Genomic DNA, 17837 nt, shown 5'->3' on the forward strand with positions numbered 1-17837 from the left:
CTGAATGTAGAGGCAGGCCATTATAAAAAAAAAAACTCCATTTGGACGTTTTTTTTGTTTATGAACATTTTCCCTGCTTCTACTTTCAATGTTTAAGGCCTTAGGCCAAAAGGGGACTTAGACGGTTTTTTTGATTATGCCCCTCTAAGTGTTTTAGCGTGGATTTAGCGTGTGCTGAATCAACGCATGCGCTAACCGCTAATGCATTCATAGGATAACATGCACACGTTAGCGTGTAGTGCGTGTTTGGCGCACGATAATATTTAGCACGTGCTAAAAAGCATAGCGCACCTTTGTAAAAGAGGGGGTAACAAAATCATGTTTACCATAATTGTGGAATATAACAGAACAAAGGCGATTTTGTCATTTGAGCTTTACATTTTTATGCCAGTGTGCATTATGGGAAAGAAAGTAGATGAATAGTGTAGTTGTGAATTACACACAAAAAAATGTGGGTAATTTAAATACAGTAAAACCTTGGTTTGCGAGCATAATTTGTTCCAGAAGCATGCTTGTAATCCAAAGCACTCGTATATCAAAGCAAATTTCCCCATAAAAAAATAATGGAAACGCAGACGATTTGTTCCACAACCCCAAAACTGTAATAAAAATACTATACGTACTCTTGCAAGACCTCGCTCATATAGAACAGTCACTACACTTCTGCAGCATCAAAGAGAGAAGAACCATCGGCTCAGTTGTGATGATGTGACGCGTGTATACTGTATGTACTCGTATTGCAAGACTTTGCTTGTTTAGAACAGCCACTATACTCTTGCAGCGTCAGTTGTGATGTGTGTATACTGTATGTACTTGTATTGCAAGACATTGCTTGTATATCAAGTTAAAACTTAATAAAATGCTTTGCTTGTCTTGCAAACCAAGTTACTTGCAGTCCAAGGTTTTACTGTACATAAATTTCCCATTCAACAAAGAAAGCCTGTTATGACATCCTGATTCTACAGAAGAGATCTTTTAAATAGTGGTAAAAAAAAAAATGAATAAATTCAACCATATCTAAGAAACTAGAGCTGATGCGGTCTATCCAATGCAATTTTCTGAATCAGCGCCTCAAATAACCCCAGGAACAGGTCAAAAAACCCACGGCACCAAGAAAAATATATATATTTTTTTGTTGGCCTGTGTTATTTAATGCTATTGGATTTTGTTGTGTAATGCAACTGTGTGAGAAACCTCTAATCCCCTCCCCCACCTCATTTTGCCCATGCTCCTTCACCCCCTATAAAAGACAGTTTCTTTTACCATGAAAAGTGTGGGATGGCTCTATAGTTAACAGGGTGATCCCAGTAAAGTCTATGGAGCAGGACTGATTTCATCTTCTCAGAGTATCACTTCAGTAAGGACAATGTAATCCTTCCCTGCTGGACTTCGCTAGAGAGCTCCCACTCTTTCAGCGGGCAGTTTTCATTCTACTCACCTGTGTTATTGCCTCCAGCGCTCTCTTTCCTGCAACATAAAACTGTCGCTTTCTCTCTTCTGAGCAGTTAAGCTTTAGTCGATGGTGCACTTAAAGGCTGTGTCACAACATCTGCTCAACTTTGGTCCAGTTTCAAGTGACCAAATCACGTCACACATTTAACTTTCAGATATGGGGTTATTGAAATGTCCCCACTAACAAAACTGTTTGCATAGCTTGAATCCAGATGCAAATTTTTATAAGACAACACTTCTCTCCTTTTTCTAAAGTGGCTAGAGAGAACATCGATGACGATTAGGTTTGCAGGTGAAACCTGGCAGGATAGATAATACGTGCTTTTGTTAAGTCTCCTTTTCCCTCCAAACCAAACAAAAATTTGTTACCTCCTAATCTGGTATTTCTGTGTTCCCACGATAGGAAACTTTGTTTAGCTGTAAGCAAGACCTGGAGGAGTCAGATGGAGTTGCTGGTTGATAGTATCCTTTTTGGATGGACAAAATAATTCCTGAAACAAATTGCACATTTCATACAAGCTTTATGTCAGGACAAGCCACCTGAGGTCAGGTAATGGTGGCTGCCTGGAAAATGGTCTGACATTTATCAGGCAGTAGTTTTGTGGATCTGAGGAACACCTTCTACAGACAGTAGATCTCGTGATTCTGGCGAGTCGCTTGGACAACAGGTCTTGCGATTCTAAGGGATGCTCTTTTTGGGCAGCAGGTCTCGTGGCCCTGGCGAATGCTCTCCTTGATCAGCAGATCTGGTGGCTCTAAGAAATGTTCCCATCCACTCTATAGTTCACACATGCAGATGGACACACTTTCAAGATCAGTGCTTGCAGCTACCTTGCCCTCATTTTCATACTTTTTGCTCATTGGCCATTAGGGCTCGGGCAATGGTCAATGAGATTAATCATTTCCTGAATACCAGTACAAACAAACAGGTGTACTAACCAGAAACATTCGAAAACTAGCAAAATTCATCCCATATCAGGACGTGCCAGTATAGCTCAGCGAGTTAATGCACGAGGCATTAAGAGTAAATATAATTAAACACCCATAAGTCTGTCTACATGGGAAGTTTGTCTGTTCTCTACTATTTCCCAACACAATCAGTACCTCAATGACAGCACCTCCTGGAAGATGAAGGAGACCCTTTATTGTGCCTTCAAAACTCCCTGTCACTGGAAAAAGAGTGCCCCCTGATGGTGGATGAGAAATCTGATCCTGCTATTGCTTCTCTCATGGGTAGGGGAGTGTTGTGAACCTAATTCCTAAGCCATATTATGATCTCAATCTCTCAAACTGATTTCATTAATACTTGCATCATGCCAAAGAAAGTCCTTCCGCAGTTCATCATACTTAAGGTTAGTGAGCTGAAGGTTAAAGAGGAATCCTGTTTGCTGTCAGTGCACACCAATGAAATGATACCCTGCTGTGCTAGAGAGACTCCACCCCCTGGCCACTCTCCCTGTTTTCCCCTTGAATATTTGGTTGGGTATTTTTTTTTTTCTTTCTCTCCCAGTAAACACATGGCAGAAGCAGCCAGGGTGAATCGCTGTCTCTTGGTTACAACAGTCAGGTGTGGGTCATCGAGTTTAGGAGTGCAGAGTCCAGCTGCTGCCGTGTTTTCAAGGGGTTGAAAAGGTGAGGGATGTAATGGGCATGGTATAGGAGCAAGAGGTTTTCTGTGAAATTATAAGGTCTTTATAAGAGTTTTTGTCTGGAATTTAAAGGTGCCACCTTTGGCATTTTTGCATAAAATTACTAGTATATTAGAGACACTCTCTGGTTTTGTAGGTTGTTTTCAGTGATATTTTAAAGTGCTTTACATGATACTATAGGATATTATCCCAGGACAAGCAGGCAGCATATTCTTGACTGATGGGTGACGGCACCGACGGAGCCCCGGCACGGACAATTTTAGAGTGATTGCACTCTAAGAACTTGAAAAGTTCTAGCAGGCCGCACCGCGCACGCGCGAGTGCCCTCCCGCCCGACGGAGGCACGCGGTCCCCAGTTTCTTAGTTTCCGCGGAGCAAAGAAGACGCACTTTTCAATGGCTGTTGAAAACTTTTTTCTCTTTCGCCTTCCCGCTCGCGTAAACTCGTTGAGAGAATTTGTTTTCCTCATTTTATTTTATTTTCTTTGTAAAAAAAAACAAAAACAAAACTTTGTTTTTCTTTCATTTTTTCGGTTTCGCCCCAGCGGGGCCTGTTGCCACCATCGAGGCCTCGGCCTTCGATTTAGCTGAAGCCGTTTTTACCTTCATGCCCCCTCAACCCGGGTTTAAGAAGTGCCAGCGGTGCGCTCGACCAATTTCACTCACAGACCCGCACAACTGGTGTCTACAGTGTCTTGGTCCTGACCATCGAGCGTCCACCTGCACCCGCTGTGCCACTCTTAAAAAGAGAACTTTAAAAAATCGCCAAATCCAACAGCGATTATTGTTTGGTACCGAGATGTCAGATTTGGCGGCACCGGTCCCCACTTCGACCCCGACGCAGTCGGCACCTGCCTCGTCGACACCGCGCCGGCGTCGCACCCATCAGGTAAGCCGGCTAAGAAGCCTTCCCCGCTGGAGCGCCCTCCGGTCTCAGTGGCAGCAAGCCCAATCCTGCCGACCTCGAGGCCGATTGAGGTAAGCCCCTCGACATCGGGTTCCTCTTCGGAGTGTAGAGCGGCACCCAAGGTACCGCAGAAGAAAAAAGTGGTACCGGTGCCTTCACTGGACGAGCGCATTGCCGCCGTCCTGCAAGTACAGCTTAAAGAACAACTACAGCAGCTGTTACCTGCTCTTTTGACACCGAGCCTTCCAGTCCCGGTCCGGTCAGAGCCTCCGGTACCGACAGTGGAGCAGCCTCCTTTGTCGGCATCCACCTTGTCGGTTCCGATGCATACTACTTCCTCGGTATCTATGCCGGTCTTAGCACTGGAACCGAGATCCTTACACCAGGCTGTTCAAACCTCGGCGCCGACACAGCCTATAACATCTCCCGGTACCGGTTCACAGAGGTCTGGGAAGTCGTTGCATAAAACTCGACACCTAGAACCCTCCACACCAGAATCCCGGGACCGCAGTTTTCAAGTAAGGGACCCTGATCTGTGGGGCGATTCGGAGGACCCTCTTCTCTCAGAGGGAGAGTGTTCATCAGGGGAAGAGGATCCTTCTGTTTTAGATCCGTCCTCTAAACCTGATGCAACTTCTTTTACCTCTTTTCTCAAAGAGATGTGTGAATCTCTCTCTATTCCCTTGGAGGCAGAGTCCAAAAAATCCAAGGCATTTCTCGATGCTCTGGATTTTGACCAGCCTCCAAGGGAATTTCTCAAACTTCCTCTCCATGACATATTAAGAGAGACATTTTACAAAAATCTAGAGACACCCTTGACCATCCCAGGAGCTCCCCGCAAACTGGATTCCTTATATAAGGTCATACCTATTCCAGGCTTTGACAAGCCGCAACTCCCCCATGAGTCTTTACTGGTGGAATCTACTTTAAAGAAATCCACGGGGGCTAGTGTATACGCTTCTGTCCCTCCTGGTAGAGAAGGTAAGGCCATGGATAAGTTTGGCAAGAGGTTGTATCAAAATGCGATGCTGGCAAATAGATCAGGGAACTATGCTTTCCATTTTTCTTTTTACCTTAAGCATCTCATTCAGTCTTTGTCATCTTTTGAGAAATATCTCCCTGACCGTAAAAGATCCGCCTTTTGCCAAACTTCTTCATCGCTATTACAGCTGCGCAAGTTCATGGTCAGATCAATCTATGACACTTTTGAGCTGACCTCTAGGGCCACGGCTATGTCGGTGGCTATGCGGCGACTGGCCTGGCTCAGAGTTTCAGAACTCGATGTTAATCATCAAGATCGATTGGCCAATGCACTTTGTTTGGGGGATGAGCTGTTTGGAGAATCCATGGACTCCACTACTCAGAAACTCTCAGCTCATGAGACTCGATGGGACACTCTCCTTAAGACAAAGAAGAAAACCCCACCTTCTAGGCCTTTTCGCCAACAATCGGCCTATCAACGTAGATTTGTGGCTCGCCCTTTACCTCAGGCCCAGCAACAACCCAGGCGTCAGAGGCAACAACAGAGGCAAGCTGCTAGACCAGCACAGCAGCAACAGCAGGTGAAACCTCCCCCTTCACAGAAATCAACTCAACCCTTTTGACTTGGTTCTCCAGGACATAGCCAGTCTCCCTCCTTTTGCCCATCTTCCGCAGCCCATAGGAGGACGCCTTACTCATTTCATAAGCCGTTGGGAAATCATCACCTCGGATCAGTGGGTCCTCAACATCATCCGCCACGGCTACTCTCTCAATTTCCAGACTCTACCTGCCCAAAGTCTGCCAAGAGAGTCTGCTTTGAACACTCCTCAGTCTTCCCTCCTTCTTCAAGAGGTTCAATCCCTCCTTCTTCTGAACGCCATAGAGGAAGTTCCTCTAGATCAAAAGGGGCAGGGATTCTACTCCCGTTACTTTCTAGTTCCCAAAAAAACAGGAGATCTCAGACCCATTTTAGATCTTTGCGATCTCAACAAATGCTTGGTAAAAGAGAAATTCAAGATGCTTTCTCTGGCTACTCTTTATCCTCTTCTCAATCAAGGCGACTGGCTATGTTCCCTAGATCTCAAAGAAGCATACACTCACATACCGGTCAATCTGGCCTCCAGACAGTACCTCTGCTTCATGATCAACCATTGTCATTACCAATACAAGGTGCTACCCTTCGGTCTTGCCTCCTCTCCAAGAGTGTTCACCAAATGTCTGATTGTGGTGGCTGCCTTTCTACGTTCCCACCACCTTCAGGTGTTTCCTTACCTGGACGATTGGTTGATAAAGGCCAATTCTTCTCAGACAGTACTCCAGGCCACCAACCAGACCATCCTGTTTCTACAACTTCTGGGGTTCGAGATCAATCTACCCAAATGTAATGTAATGTAATGTAATTTATTTCTTATATACCGCTACATCCGTCAAATCTCATCTCATCCCCACTCAGAGACTTCAATTCATTGGAGCGGTGCTGGACACAGTCCTCATGAGAGCATTTCTGCCGTCCAACCGTCTTCACACTCTCCAATCTCTGTGTCAGCAGGTGCTTCATCAACGCTCCATCTCTGCCAAGCAAATGATGATACTCTTGGATCACATGGCCTCCACAGTTCATGTCACACCCTTCGCACGTCTCCACCTACGCACTCCTCAATGGACTCTAGCGACCCAGTGGTCCCAAGCGACGGATCCTTGCTCACGACACATATCTGTGACATCATCTCTTCGTCGGTCTCTACAATGGTGGTTGATATCCTCAAATCTCACCAGAGGTCTTTTGTTCCATCTACCTCCTCATCAACTTGTCATCACCACCGACGCCTCCCCTTATGCCTGGGGAGCTCATTTGAACGAATTCCAAACTCAAGGACTTTGGACAGCCCAGGAAATGAAACATCACATCAACTTCCTGGAACTCAGAGCGATGTTTTATGCCCTCAAGGCCTTCCAACATCTTCTCTTTCCTCAGGTCCTCCTGCTATGCACAGACAATCAAGTTGCGATGTACTACATCAACAAGCAGGGTGGGACAGGCTCTCGCCTCTTGTGCCAGGAAGCCCAAAAGATTTGGGCTTGGGCCACAGATCACCATCTATTCCTGAAAGCTATCTACATTCAGGGAGAACAGAATTCCTTAGCGGACAAGCTCAGCAGAATTCTCCAGCCTCACGAGTGGACACTCGATCCTTTCACTCTACAGTCCATCTTCGCTCAGTGGGGCACTCCTCAGATAGACCTCTTTGCAGCTCCTCACAATCATCAGCTGCCCCACTTCTGCTCCAGACTCTACTCTCCTCACCGTCTGGCAGCGGATGCATTTCTCCTGGATTGGTCCAATCTCTTCCTGTATGCTTTCCCTCCTCTGCCTCTCATGCTCCGGACCTTGTTCAAGCTCAAGAGGGAACAGGCCACCATGATTCTGATTGCGCCACGGTGGCCCAGGCAACATTAGTTCTCCCTTCTACTTCAACTCAGTTCCAGAGAACCTCTTCTTCTTCCACAATTTCCTTCTCTGCTTACACAGCATCAGGAGACCCTTCTGCATCCCAACCTCCAGTCTCTGCACCTGACAGCCTGGTATCTCTCGGGCTGACTTCGAATGATACTCTTTTGTCTCAGTCCATTTGCTCTGTTCTGGATGCCTCCAGGAAACCTGCCACTCTGCAATGTTACCATCAGAAGTGGACACGGTTTTCTTCCTGGTGTCTTCTTCATCATCATAATCCTACGTCCCTTGCTGTGGAGACCTTGTTGGATTACCTTCTTTCTTTGTCTGACTCTGGTCTCAAGTCTACTTCCATCAGAGTCCACCTCAGTGCTATTGCTGCTTTTCATGAGCCAGTCCATGGGAAACTCCTTTCAGCTCATCCCTTGGTCTCCAGATTCATGCGAGGTCTTTTCAATGTGAAACCACCTCTTAAAGCACCTCCTGTGATCTGGGATCTTAATGTGGTTCTCTCAGCCTTAATGAAGCCTCCGTTTGAACCTTTGGCCACGGCTTCTTTCAAATTTCTCACTTGGAAGGTTCTCTTCCTGATTGCTCTCACCTCTGCCAGGAGGGTCAGTGAGCTCCATGCACTAGTAGCAGACCCACCTTTTACCGTCTTTCATCATGACAAGGTAGTTCTGCGTACACATCCAAAGTTTCTCCCTAAAGTTGTCTCTGAATTCCATCTCAACCAATCCATTGTTCTGCCTGTCTTCTTTCCGAAACCTCACTCTCATTCTGGAGAACAGGCTCTGCATACTTTGGACTGTAAGCGGGCTTTAGCTTACTATTTAGACCGTACTAAGCCCCACAGATCATTCCCTCAACTCTTTCTGTCCTTTGATCCGAATAAATTGGGACATCCTGTTTCTAAACGTACGCTGTCCAATTGGCTCGCAGCGTGCATTTCTTTCTGTTATGCGCAGACCGGACTGACACTGGAAGGTTCTGTCACAGCCCATAGAGTTCGAGCCATGGCAGTGTCTGTGGCTTTCCTCCGTTCCACACCTATTGAGGAAATCTGCAGGGCTGCTACTTGGTCCTCAGTTCATACTTTTATATCTCACTATTGTCTGGACACATTCTCCAGACGGGATGGTCACTTCGGCCAATCTGTTTTGCAAAATTTGTTTTCCTAATGGCCAACCTTCCCACCATCCCTCTTTTTGTTATCTTGGAGGTCACCCATCAGTCAAGAATATGCTGCCTGCTTGTCCTGGGATAAAGCACAGTTACTTACCGTAACAGGTGTTATCCAGGGACAGCAGGCAGATATTCTTGCGTCCCACCCACCTCCCACCCACCTCCGGGTTGGCTTCTTAGCTGGCTTATCCTAACTGGGGACCGCGCGCCTCCGTCGGACGGGAGGGCACTCGCGCGTGCGCGGTGCGGCCTGCTAGAACTTTCCAAGTTCTTAGAGTGCAATCACTCTAAAATTGTCCGTGCCGGGGCTCCGTCGGTGCCGTCACCCATCAGTCAAGAATATCTGCCTGCTGTCCCTGGATAACACCTGTTACGGTAAGTAACTGTGCTTTATTGCTGGCATTTTAAGGTATTTTTGTCGAACATTGTTCTTAATATTTCCTGTGCAGGCAAGCAAAGTATTCTTGAAAATTTCTTTATGAGCTCTGCTTATATATGTAACCTTCATGAGAGTGAACCAATGGATCTTTAAGTTATCAGTTGCCTTGCTGGTTCAGTCTTCTTTTCTATCTTGACCATAGATAGAAGTACATACTTTTTAAGGTCTCATCATTCGCAATCTTGGTGTTGAGATGTATCTGAGACTTTGGTCCATCTTTCCTGGTTGTCTGTCTCCATCTTCTTTGCAACCCTGAGACACAGAAATACCCACATTATTGGAAGTAGCAGCTATACAGCTGAGACACCCTATGGCTGCCTAAATAAACAAGGGCGGCTATGGAATTTAGGGACACAGGACTTCTCAGACCGTACTAGAAAAGGCATTCTAGACCAGACATGGGCAACTGCAGTCCTCGAGGGCCGGAATCCAATCGGGTTTTCAGGATTTTCTCAATGAATATACATTGAAATCAAGCAAATAGATCTCATGCATATTCATTGGGAAAATCCTGAAAACCCGATTGGATTCCGGCCCTTGAGGACCGGAGTTGCCTATGTCTGTTCCAGACCATGGTACTCCCTACATCAGGGGTCCCCAAAGTCCCTCCTTGAGGGCTGAATCCAGTCAGGTTTTCAGGATTTCCCCAATGAATATGCATTTAAAGTAGTGCATGCACATAGATCTCATGCATATTCATTGGGGAAATCCTGGAAACCCGACTGGATTCAGCCCTCAAGGAGGGACTTTGGGGACCCCTGCCCTACATACTAAGTCCCTTTGTACTAGGGTTACCAGATTTTGCATCTGGAAAAGAGGACACATGGCCCCACCCTGCCCCTAAACAGGCCCTGTTCCACCCCCCAGCCCCACACAAACCTCATCTCTTCGGGTTGAGTCTGGAGTACATCTGTACATGCGCAGATGCGACGGGATGAAGTAGCATGCGTGTGACATCACCCCCGTCGCATCTGCCCATACACAGATGTGCTCTAGACTTGACCCTGATCTCGACAGCTTTTCAAAACCTGGACAAAGTGCTGGGTTTTGAAAAGCCACCAGGACAGTCCTCTTAAAAGAGGATCTGTCCGGCTAAATCCGGACATCCGTTAGCCCTGCTTTGTACATACTTAGTCCAATCTTCCAAATCCAGGAGAACGGCATCATGCTCCACCTGCAGCTCATCCCTCTGAATCAATTCGTTCATTAGCTCCACGTTCAGACCTGACTCCAAGAATGAAGAGAAGGAAAAATGAGGGGGAGCAATCATGTTTCAAGTTTTATTAAAAATTTCATTAATCGCCTAAACAAAGTTTCAAGGCGATGAACAATAAAATACAACCAATAGGTTTAATTTTTGCTTTTTACAAAGACCAACATTTACAGACTTACGAAACAAGGACTAGAGACTTTTACAATAGGGTAATAAGGGGAAGAACTACAATATAAAAATAGGAAAGAACATAAAAGGGAAAAACCAAAAGGAAAGGGAGCTAATAGTGTCTAAAATTCCGCTAAAAGAATGAGTTAAGAATTATCAGCCCTATTTCGTCCTGAAAAGGACGCTCAAGTATTAAATGCGTCTCTAAATAAAAAGTTTTAAATTTAGATTTGAACCAATTCAATGATGGTTCTTCTCTTAGATCCTGTGGAGCGGCGTTCCAAATAGAAGGGGCAGTTACCAAGAAGATCGATGTACCTAATGTATATATACTCGAAAACAAGAAGAGAAATGGGAAGATGAAGAAAGAAAAGTGAAAGGAGATGGAGCAAAAGAAATAGAACAGGGAAAGAGAGGGAGGCAGATGGAGGACCAGAGTGAGCATTTGTTTAACTTTAAAATCATTTGATTGCTCACTTCACCTATAGAGATGAAGGCAAAATACAATAAAAATAAATCTTACATAATATTAAGATTATTCCCTCCCTAACAATCTTCATCTACACGTCTCCCTTCGTATTTGCGGTTTCAGCATTCGCGGTTTCGATTCTTCACGTTTTTAGATTGCTGGCTCCTCCCCCCCTCCCCCATTACATCAGCTTGCATAGAGAAATCACCGATTCCAAGCGTTTACAGAGAAAATTTGCCAATTCCCGGCATTTTCTTCACCATGTTTTGCCTCTCCAGAAACAGGCCAGGTCTCCCACCATGTTATTTGCGGTTTCGCCATATTCACAATGGTTTTTAATAGAAAACAGCGATTAACATGAAAAAGGTATTTGCAGTTTTTCTGTATTCACCATTAATCCCCTATCACAGCAAATATGGAGGGAGAAGTGTTTATCTATAGTATCAGTGTTCTCCCTAGGGCCTTTTAGCCGGGCGCTCCGCCCGGCTAATTTAGATGACCGCCCGGCTATCATCCGCTGTGAATTCTGCCGCTGCTGCTCAACACCAAAAAGAAAAAAACAAACAGCTTGGAGATTTCATGCCTTAGCCTGTAGCAAACTTATGCTCCGGGGCTTTAACTTGTGCGTGCCAGCTTCCCTTCTCTTCCCTCCGAAACCAGAAGTTATGTCCGGGGGGGGGGGGGGGGGGAGAGAAGAGAAGGGAAGCCGGCACACACACGTTAGAGCCCCAAAGCATGCGTTCGCTACGGGCTAAGGTGGGAGACAGGTCAGTAAAGCTTACAGTTTGCTGTTCTTGCTGCCGGGTCCTGCCTACTTTCTGTTTCTGCGAAGGCAGGACCCGGCAGCATTTCTCCCAATAGGTCGATTGCGATCTTGGGCTGATCAGCCTTCCTCTCCCCGACATCAATTCTGCCATTGGAGAGGAAGTTCTGGCCAGCCGATCGCTGCCTGGTTGGGCCAGAACTTCCTCTCCGACGGCAGAATTGTCGTCGGGGAGAGGAATGCTGGTCGGCCCGAAGCAGGGAAGCAGGGAGAACTTGGGGCGGCAGCGGCGACTTTGGGGCCTGTTATCTGATGGCGGCGGCATGGGGGCCTGTTCCCCGATGGCAGCGGCAGCGGCAGTGGCTTGGGGGAGGGCAGGGGGAAAGAAAGAAAGAGGGCAGGCAGGGAGACAGAAGGAAAGAAGAGAAACAGAAAAAAATTAAGGGGGCATGAAGAGAGAAAGAAAGAAAGGGCAGGGATAGAAGAAGAAAAAGTTGGGGGAGGGAATGAGGTCTGGAGGAGAGGAAGCATACAGGCTGAAAGAAGAGAAGAAAGATTGGATGCACAGTCAGAAGAAAGTGCAACCAGAGACTCATGAAATCAACAGACAACAAGGTAGGAAAAATGATTTTATTTTAAATTTAGTGATCAAAATGTGTCTGAATTTATTTCTGCTGTCTATATTTTACACTATGGTCCCCTTTTACTAAACCGCAATAGCAGTTTTTAGCGCAGGGAGCCTATGAGTGTCGAGAGCAGCACTGGGCATTCAGCGCAGCTCCCTGCGCTAAAAACTGCTATCGTGGTTTAGTAAAAAGGGAGGAGGGTATTTGTCTATTTTTGTATGGTTGTTACTGAGGTGACAGTGCATAGAGTTATCTGCTTTGACCTCTTTGAAAAAACTCCGGAAAAGGAACGATAATTAACATTTTCTATGCGTACAGTGTGCTTGGTGTGTATTAAAAATTTTATTATTGGTAGTTCATTTTGACTTGGTCATTTTAAAAGTAGCTCACAAGCCCAAAAACATCGCTCCTTATTTTTATTAAGTGGTGCAGTGAGGGGCCAGCACTTTACATCTTATCACCTCATTCTTTCTTTTTTCTCCTCATGTACAGCACGGTTCTTTATTCTGAGCAGCTCTGGCACTAACAGTACTACGGGTGCCTTATGCTACTTTCACTACCACTTGCAGTCAGGTTCGGCATTTTATCATGGTTTTGTTTTTTTATTTAGTTTTTCACCAGTATTTTCATTTATTTATTAAAGCAGCCTTTTTTAACAGCCCGATGCCACCCCCTATCAGTGTGCATTCAATCCACTGCCGACACTTTTTTGGCGCCTCTTTCAACAGATCAAATATCATAGCCCCACTATCGCGTGTTCATATTTATTCTGCGTACGAGTTTATCTCATCAATGCAGAGACCTTTTCGGTAAGTCCATTTTACTTTCCCTTTTTTACTTTCCCGAGTGCTGTGGTTTTATTCTTTGGTTTTAATAGAAGCTCATTTGAACAATAACTTAGATCTTTCCCAGGTTTCACTTTTCATCTACCCGGTTGGCTTGTCTTTGAGCTACTATGGCTTAGGTTTTCCAGATACACTCTGTATTATCAGCTGTTCATTTCCCATACGTTTATTTTTGCCCTGTTTAGGTCTATATAGTCTAGGCATACTGTTTGTAACCAGCCATCATTTTATGTATATGCCCTATTTTAGAGGGGGGTTAAGTTCTTTTAGCATGTTATTTCATTAATTCTGAGTTCTGAGGTGTTACAATATGTTGTTCTTGGTTTTTAGTTTACACATTATTTATTCTTTTCTATGACATGTTCGCATCGCAATTTTACTCAAAAGTATAAATAGGTATCCATATTTCCATTCAAGTTTTATCACGGTGCTCTGGTTTTAGCTCCAGTATTTATCACTTCCGTCCACCAGTTCTGGCTATCCGTTACTGTCTCATATTTTACAGACTCACTCATTATAATTAGCGGTGATCCACACGTCTCTTCGTAATGGACATGTCCGATTTTAGCATTTGAATCTTAGTACTATGGGTTTGGTCTTTTCTGGTTTCCTTTCTATAATCTGCTTTTCGTCTGGAGTCTTTTGAGTTTAGAATTACATTTTATGACATATTTTGTGGTTATAATTGTATGACATTCTTTTGATTATTTTTTGTCCCCTCATACAGTGGCAGACCGCCCCGGGTGCCAGCCCTAGGGGGGTACAAGCCAGCTGGATCCAGAACCTTCTGAGGTACTCTAAATGGCATCTGCACCTCAGCGCGGCTGCCGTACTTATTCCAAAGCAGAGTCGGCAGCCGAACTGAAGTGCAGGAAGGTCCCGCGATGACTGCATTTGCCGTCTCTGCCTCCGGAAGATTTAAGTGACGTCGGAAGGGGTGGACCGGCAGCTGCAGTCATTGCAGAACCTTGCCACAACTCCCTGTGTCTGCCGGCCTACCCCCTCCAACGTCACTTACATCTTCCAGGGCAGAGGCAACAGACGCAGTCATCATGGGACCTTGCTGGTTTGGAGGGAGAGAGGAGCATAGAAGGGTGGTGGAGGGAGAAAAAGGGAGTCAGGTTAGTATGGAAGGGTGGTGGAGGGAGAGAAAGGGGGCAGATGCTGATAGAATTGGTGTGCAGGGAAAGGAGAGAGAGACATAAGGGGGAAGAATACTGGATGGTATTGGGTTGGAGAGAAAGAAAGGGGGCAGATGCTGATGGAAGTGGGGGGAAGGGAGAGGAGAGAGTGAAATGCCAGACCATGGTGGTGTGGGAGAAGGAAGGGAAGAAGAGGAGAGAGATGCCAGAGCATTGGAGGAGGGAAGGGAAGAAGATGGATGCCAGAATAATAGGGGTGAAGGAGAATAATAGAGATGGAAGGAGAATACAAGGAGAGAAGATGCTATATAGAAGGGGCAGAGAGAGGGTAGACAGTGGATGAAAGGAAGAGAGTGACAAGACTATGAGGAAAGCAGAAACCAGAAAAGACAATGTAGAAAAAAATTCTATTTATTTATTTTTTTGCTTTAGGGGAGATGCATCGCTGTTTCTGTGGTGTTGCATTGCATGCAAAGTCCAGCTTCTTGGTGGTTCAATTTAACCGTTGTCTACGTTTTTCTATTTTATCCCCCCTTTTACAAAACTGTAGAGCGTGGCCATGGTGGTAATTACTCAGAATTCTATGAGAGTCTGAGCTGTTACCACCATGGCTAAAAACCACATTACAGTTTTGTAAAAGGGAGAGGGGTTAGTTTGTGATTACATATTCCATGTTCTGTGTGTTCGAAAGACATGGTTTTCAGTTAGGATTGACTATGTAGGATTGATCTGTACTAGTCTGGCTTGGTTAGTTTTACAATGGGTGTATTGATGTTGTACTGCTCACTGCAGTATGTAAGATGCTGCCTTTTTGTAGGTACACTTGTGTGATGTGTGGATTGTTACTAAAAATCATGTTTTTCATACAGATGGGGAGGTGTCAAAAAATGATGGGCCTCAGGTGTCACATATGCTAGGTACACCACTGCCTTCATAGTTTATATCTAATCCACAAGCCTGCTTTTAAGACCTACAGGGTATGTATCCCTCTGATTCATGACAATTTCACTTCTCATGTTATCTTATCCATTCTTTTTATTAAACAACTGCCCAGATAAGCATCATTCTTTGACGTGATTGGACCTTGAAAACTAACGGCAACAGTGTTTTCCCCAGAAATTTTTTCCAGCCATGAAAAACATTTGCTGCATTTAGTGTGCCACAAAAAACATTTGCTCCGTTTAGTGTGCCGGAGTCTAAAAAGTTTGAGAGATGCTACTCTATACCATTTGAAAGAGGGCAAATATCTAATTATTCACTTCTAGAATTGGATACTTCTTAAATTTAATAAAAATATTATGGAACAAGTGTCAAATCTTAAGAAAGGCAGTCATATTGAGCATTGGAAAATAACTAATAATAATTAATTAATACAAATAGTACACATTTAGGGCTCCTTTTACTAAGCTGCGATAGCGGTTTTACCGCGCACTTAGCTCACGCAGAATTGCCGCACGTGCTAGACGCTAACGCCAACATTGAGCTGGCGTTAGTTCTAGCAGTGTAGCACGGCAATTCTGCACGCGCTAAAAACGCTATTGCAGCTTAGTAAAAGGAGCCCTTAATTTTCCCCACCACCAAATTTCCCCGTCCCGTCCCACCCGGCTACTTTTTCATGCCACCCAGCTGGAAAAAATTTCTGGGGAGAACACTGAGTATTTTAAAATACCTATTAGAAACATGTTTTCAATTGTTTCTTGAAGGTCCCATAACGACTCAATTGCCATTATTCTACAGAAACTGAATTCCATAATTTAGTTTCTATACAGCTAAATGCTTCTACATCAGTTATCTTCAGCCTCATTCTTTCATTTAAAAAAAAGTCAGTATCAATAACAACCTACAATAAACACACAAAATTTTAAATAGTGAAAAATTTATAAACTAATTAACATACCACAATCATTATTACTAATCATAAATGCGTACACCCAATGTTCAGAGAACACCCCTGTATTCCAAATGCAAATAGTTTATGACAGCTTTGAATTCCTGTTCAAAACATATATCCCTCCTCTTCTATTAAACTGCGCTAGCAGTTTCTAGCGCAGAAAGCCACGCTGAATGGCCTGCGCTGCTCCCGACCCTCATGCCCCCTCTTCTACGAAACTGCGCTAGCGGTTTTTAGTGCAGAGAGTTCCTATGAGCGTCGGGAGCTGTGCGGGTCACTCAGCGCGGCTCCCCGCGCTAGAAACAGCGCAGTTTCATAGAAGAAGGGGGATAGTCTTAAATAATCCTCTGATGTTACGTTGATGACAAAAAAGCATCTTCTGTTAATCAGTTCTATCAACTGTCTTCACAAGGATCAAGAACATGGAAAGTCTTTCTCTCAAATTCTCTCTCAACACCAGTCTGTGTTTCGCTAAACAGCGTCTTCAGAACCAGACAGGAGATTCTCAAGAACAAACTTAACCTTCCTGTTTCATATACATTATGAACCACATAAAGACTGCAGCAGACAAAGTGGGTTACAAGTATATTAAATTTTCACTATTTAAAATTGTGTGTTTATTGTAGATTGTTATTAATGAATTTTTGAAATAGGAGACTGTATATTTATGTAATACCCTAATTAGTTTTTATCAGCCTCATCCTATGATAAATTTTCAGCAGTTCTGAAACACGAGTGATTAGACCTTGCAGTGTTATAACATTTTAAAGCCTCTGAAATGACAGATGTAGTATTCAATGTCTGCTAGCATCAGGTGCTTAGACATGCATAGGAACTAATTTTCTCCATATCAAGGACTGTGATCTGACTTTCACATTGGATAACAGATCAGGTGAAGATGTGTGCAGGCAAGCGTGCAATGCCCTTTGGGCTGTCAGGAATTCCTAGTGCCAGCCAGCAATTGATGATAAATGCCTACTATTATGTTGGTGTGTCTGAAAACTGAGCACAAACAGAATGGTATGGGAGATGATTGCTGGTTTATGCTGCCCTCTACTGGTAACTGAAAAGAACTTCATATACTAGGCATGTAGACATGAGTCAACACCGAACTCTAAGTGATACCTATCTATTGGACTAACCTAATAATGTATATTTGACAAGTTTTGTGGGTTGGTCTCTCTTCATCAGGCCAGTGGAGTTTGTCAAAGGTAATAAAAAAGAGCTAACTTTCAAAAGCTTGTCAAACATAAAGCTAATCCAATATAAACATGCCACCTACATCTTGGCTGTTGACCCTAATTTCAACACATCCAAGTATGCAGAAATCTGATTGCTAGATGGGGATTGTGACTAACTCTTAAGCCCTTTGGGGGATCTCTGTCATCTTCTCCTCTCCTCTTTCAATGACTGTATGCTTTCTTCTCCCTTCTCTAAGTTGTCCTGGTATCAAACATCCTTTCCTCACGTTGAATGTCTTGACTGATCCCATCTCTCAGAAACTGAAGCTGCAGGAGGGACTTCCTCTGAAGATCTGTAAACTCCAGCCTGCATTTTGTATCCCCTGTATCCTTCTGACATTCCACCTGTGAAAAAGGGAAGGGACAGAAGAAAGACCAAAACAGAGGTAGACAGAAAGATGATTACAGATCCTCC

General features: G+C 44.5%; 1 protein-coding gene across 6 annotated transcripts in view; it reads right to left on the reverse strand.

Annotated features, from left to right (window-relative positions):
* LOC117349530 (P2Y purinoceptor 3-like) overlaps window positions 1-17837 on the reverse strand; it is a 37442-nt gene that overhangs the window by 8398 nt on the left and 11207 nt on the right. For 3 of the 6 annotated variants that reach the window (XM_033923074.1, XM_033923072.1, XM_033923073.1), the window contains exons 6-8: window positions 17650-17767; window positions 10195-10288; window positions 9221-9316 (exon numbers count right to left, since the gene is read on the reverse strand). In XM_033923074.1, coding sequence (XP_033778965.1) covers window positions 9235-9316; window positions 10195-10288; window positions 17650-17767 — 294 coding nt within the window. In that variant the 3' untranslated portion in view covers window positions 9221-9234. Of the gene's footprint in view, window positions 1-1438; window positions 2484-9220; window positions 9317-10194; window positions 10289-17649; window positions 17768-17837 lie in introns of those variants that run through there. The other 3 variants (XM_033923068.1, XM_033923070.1, XM_033923069.1) reach the window with 3 other exon arrangements.

This window comes from Geotrypetes seraphini, chromosome 16, assembly GCF_902459505.1.
Source record: "Geotrypetes seraphini chromosome 16, aGeoSer1.1, whole genome shotgun sequence".
NCBI classification, from domain to species: Eukaryota; Metazoa; Chordata; class Amphibia; order Gymnophiona; family Dermophiidae; genus Geotrypetes; species Geotrypetes seraphini.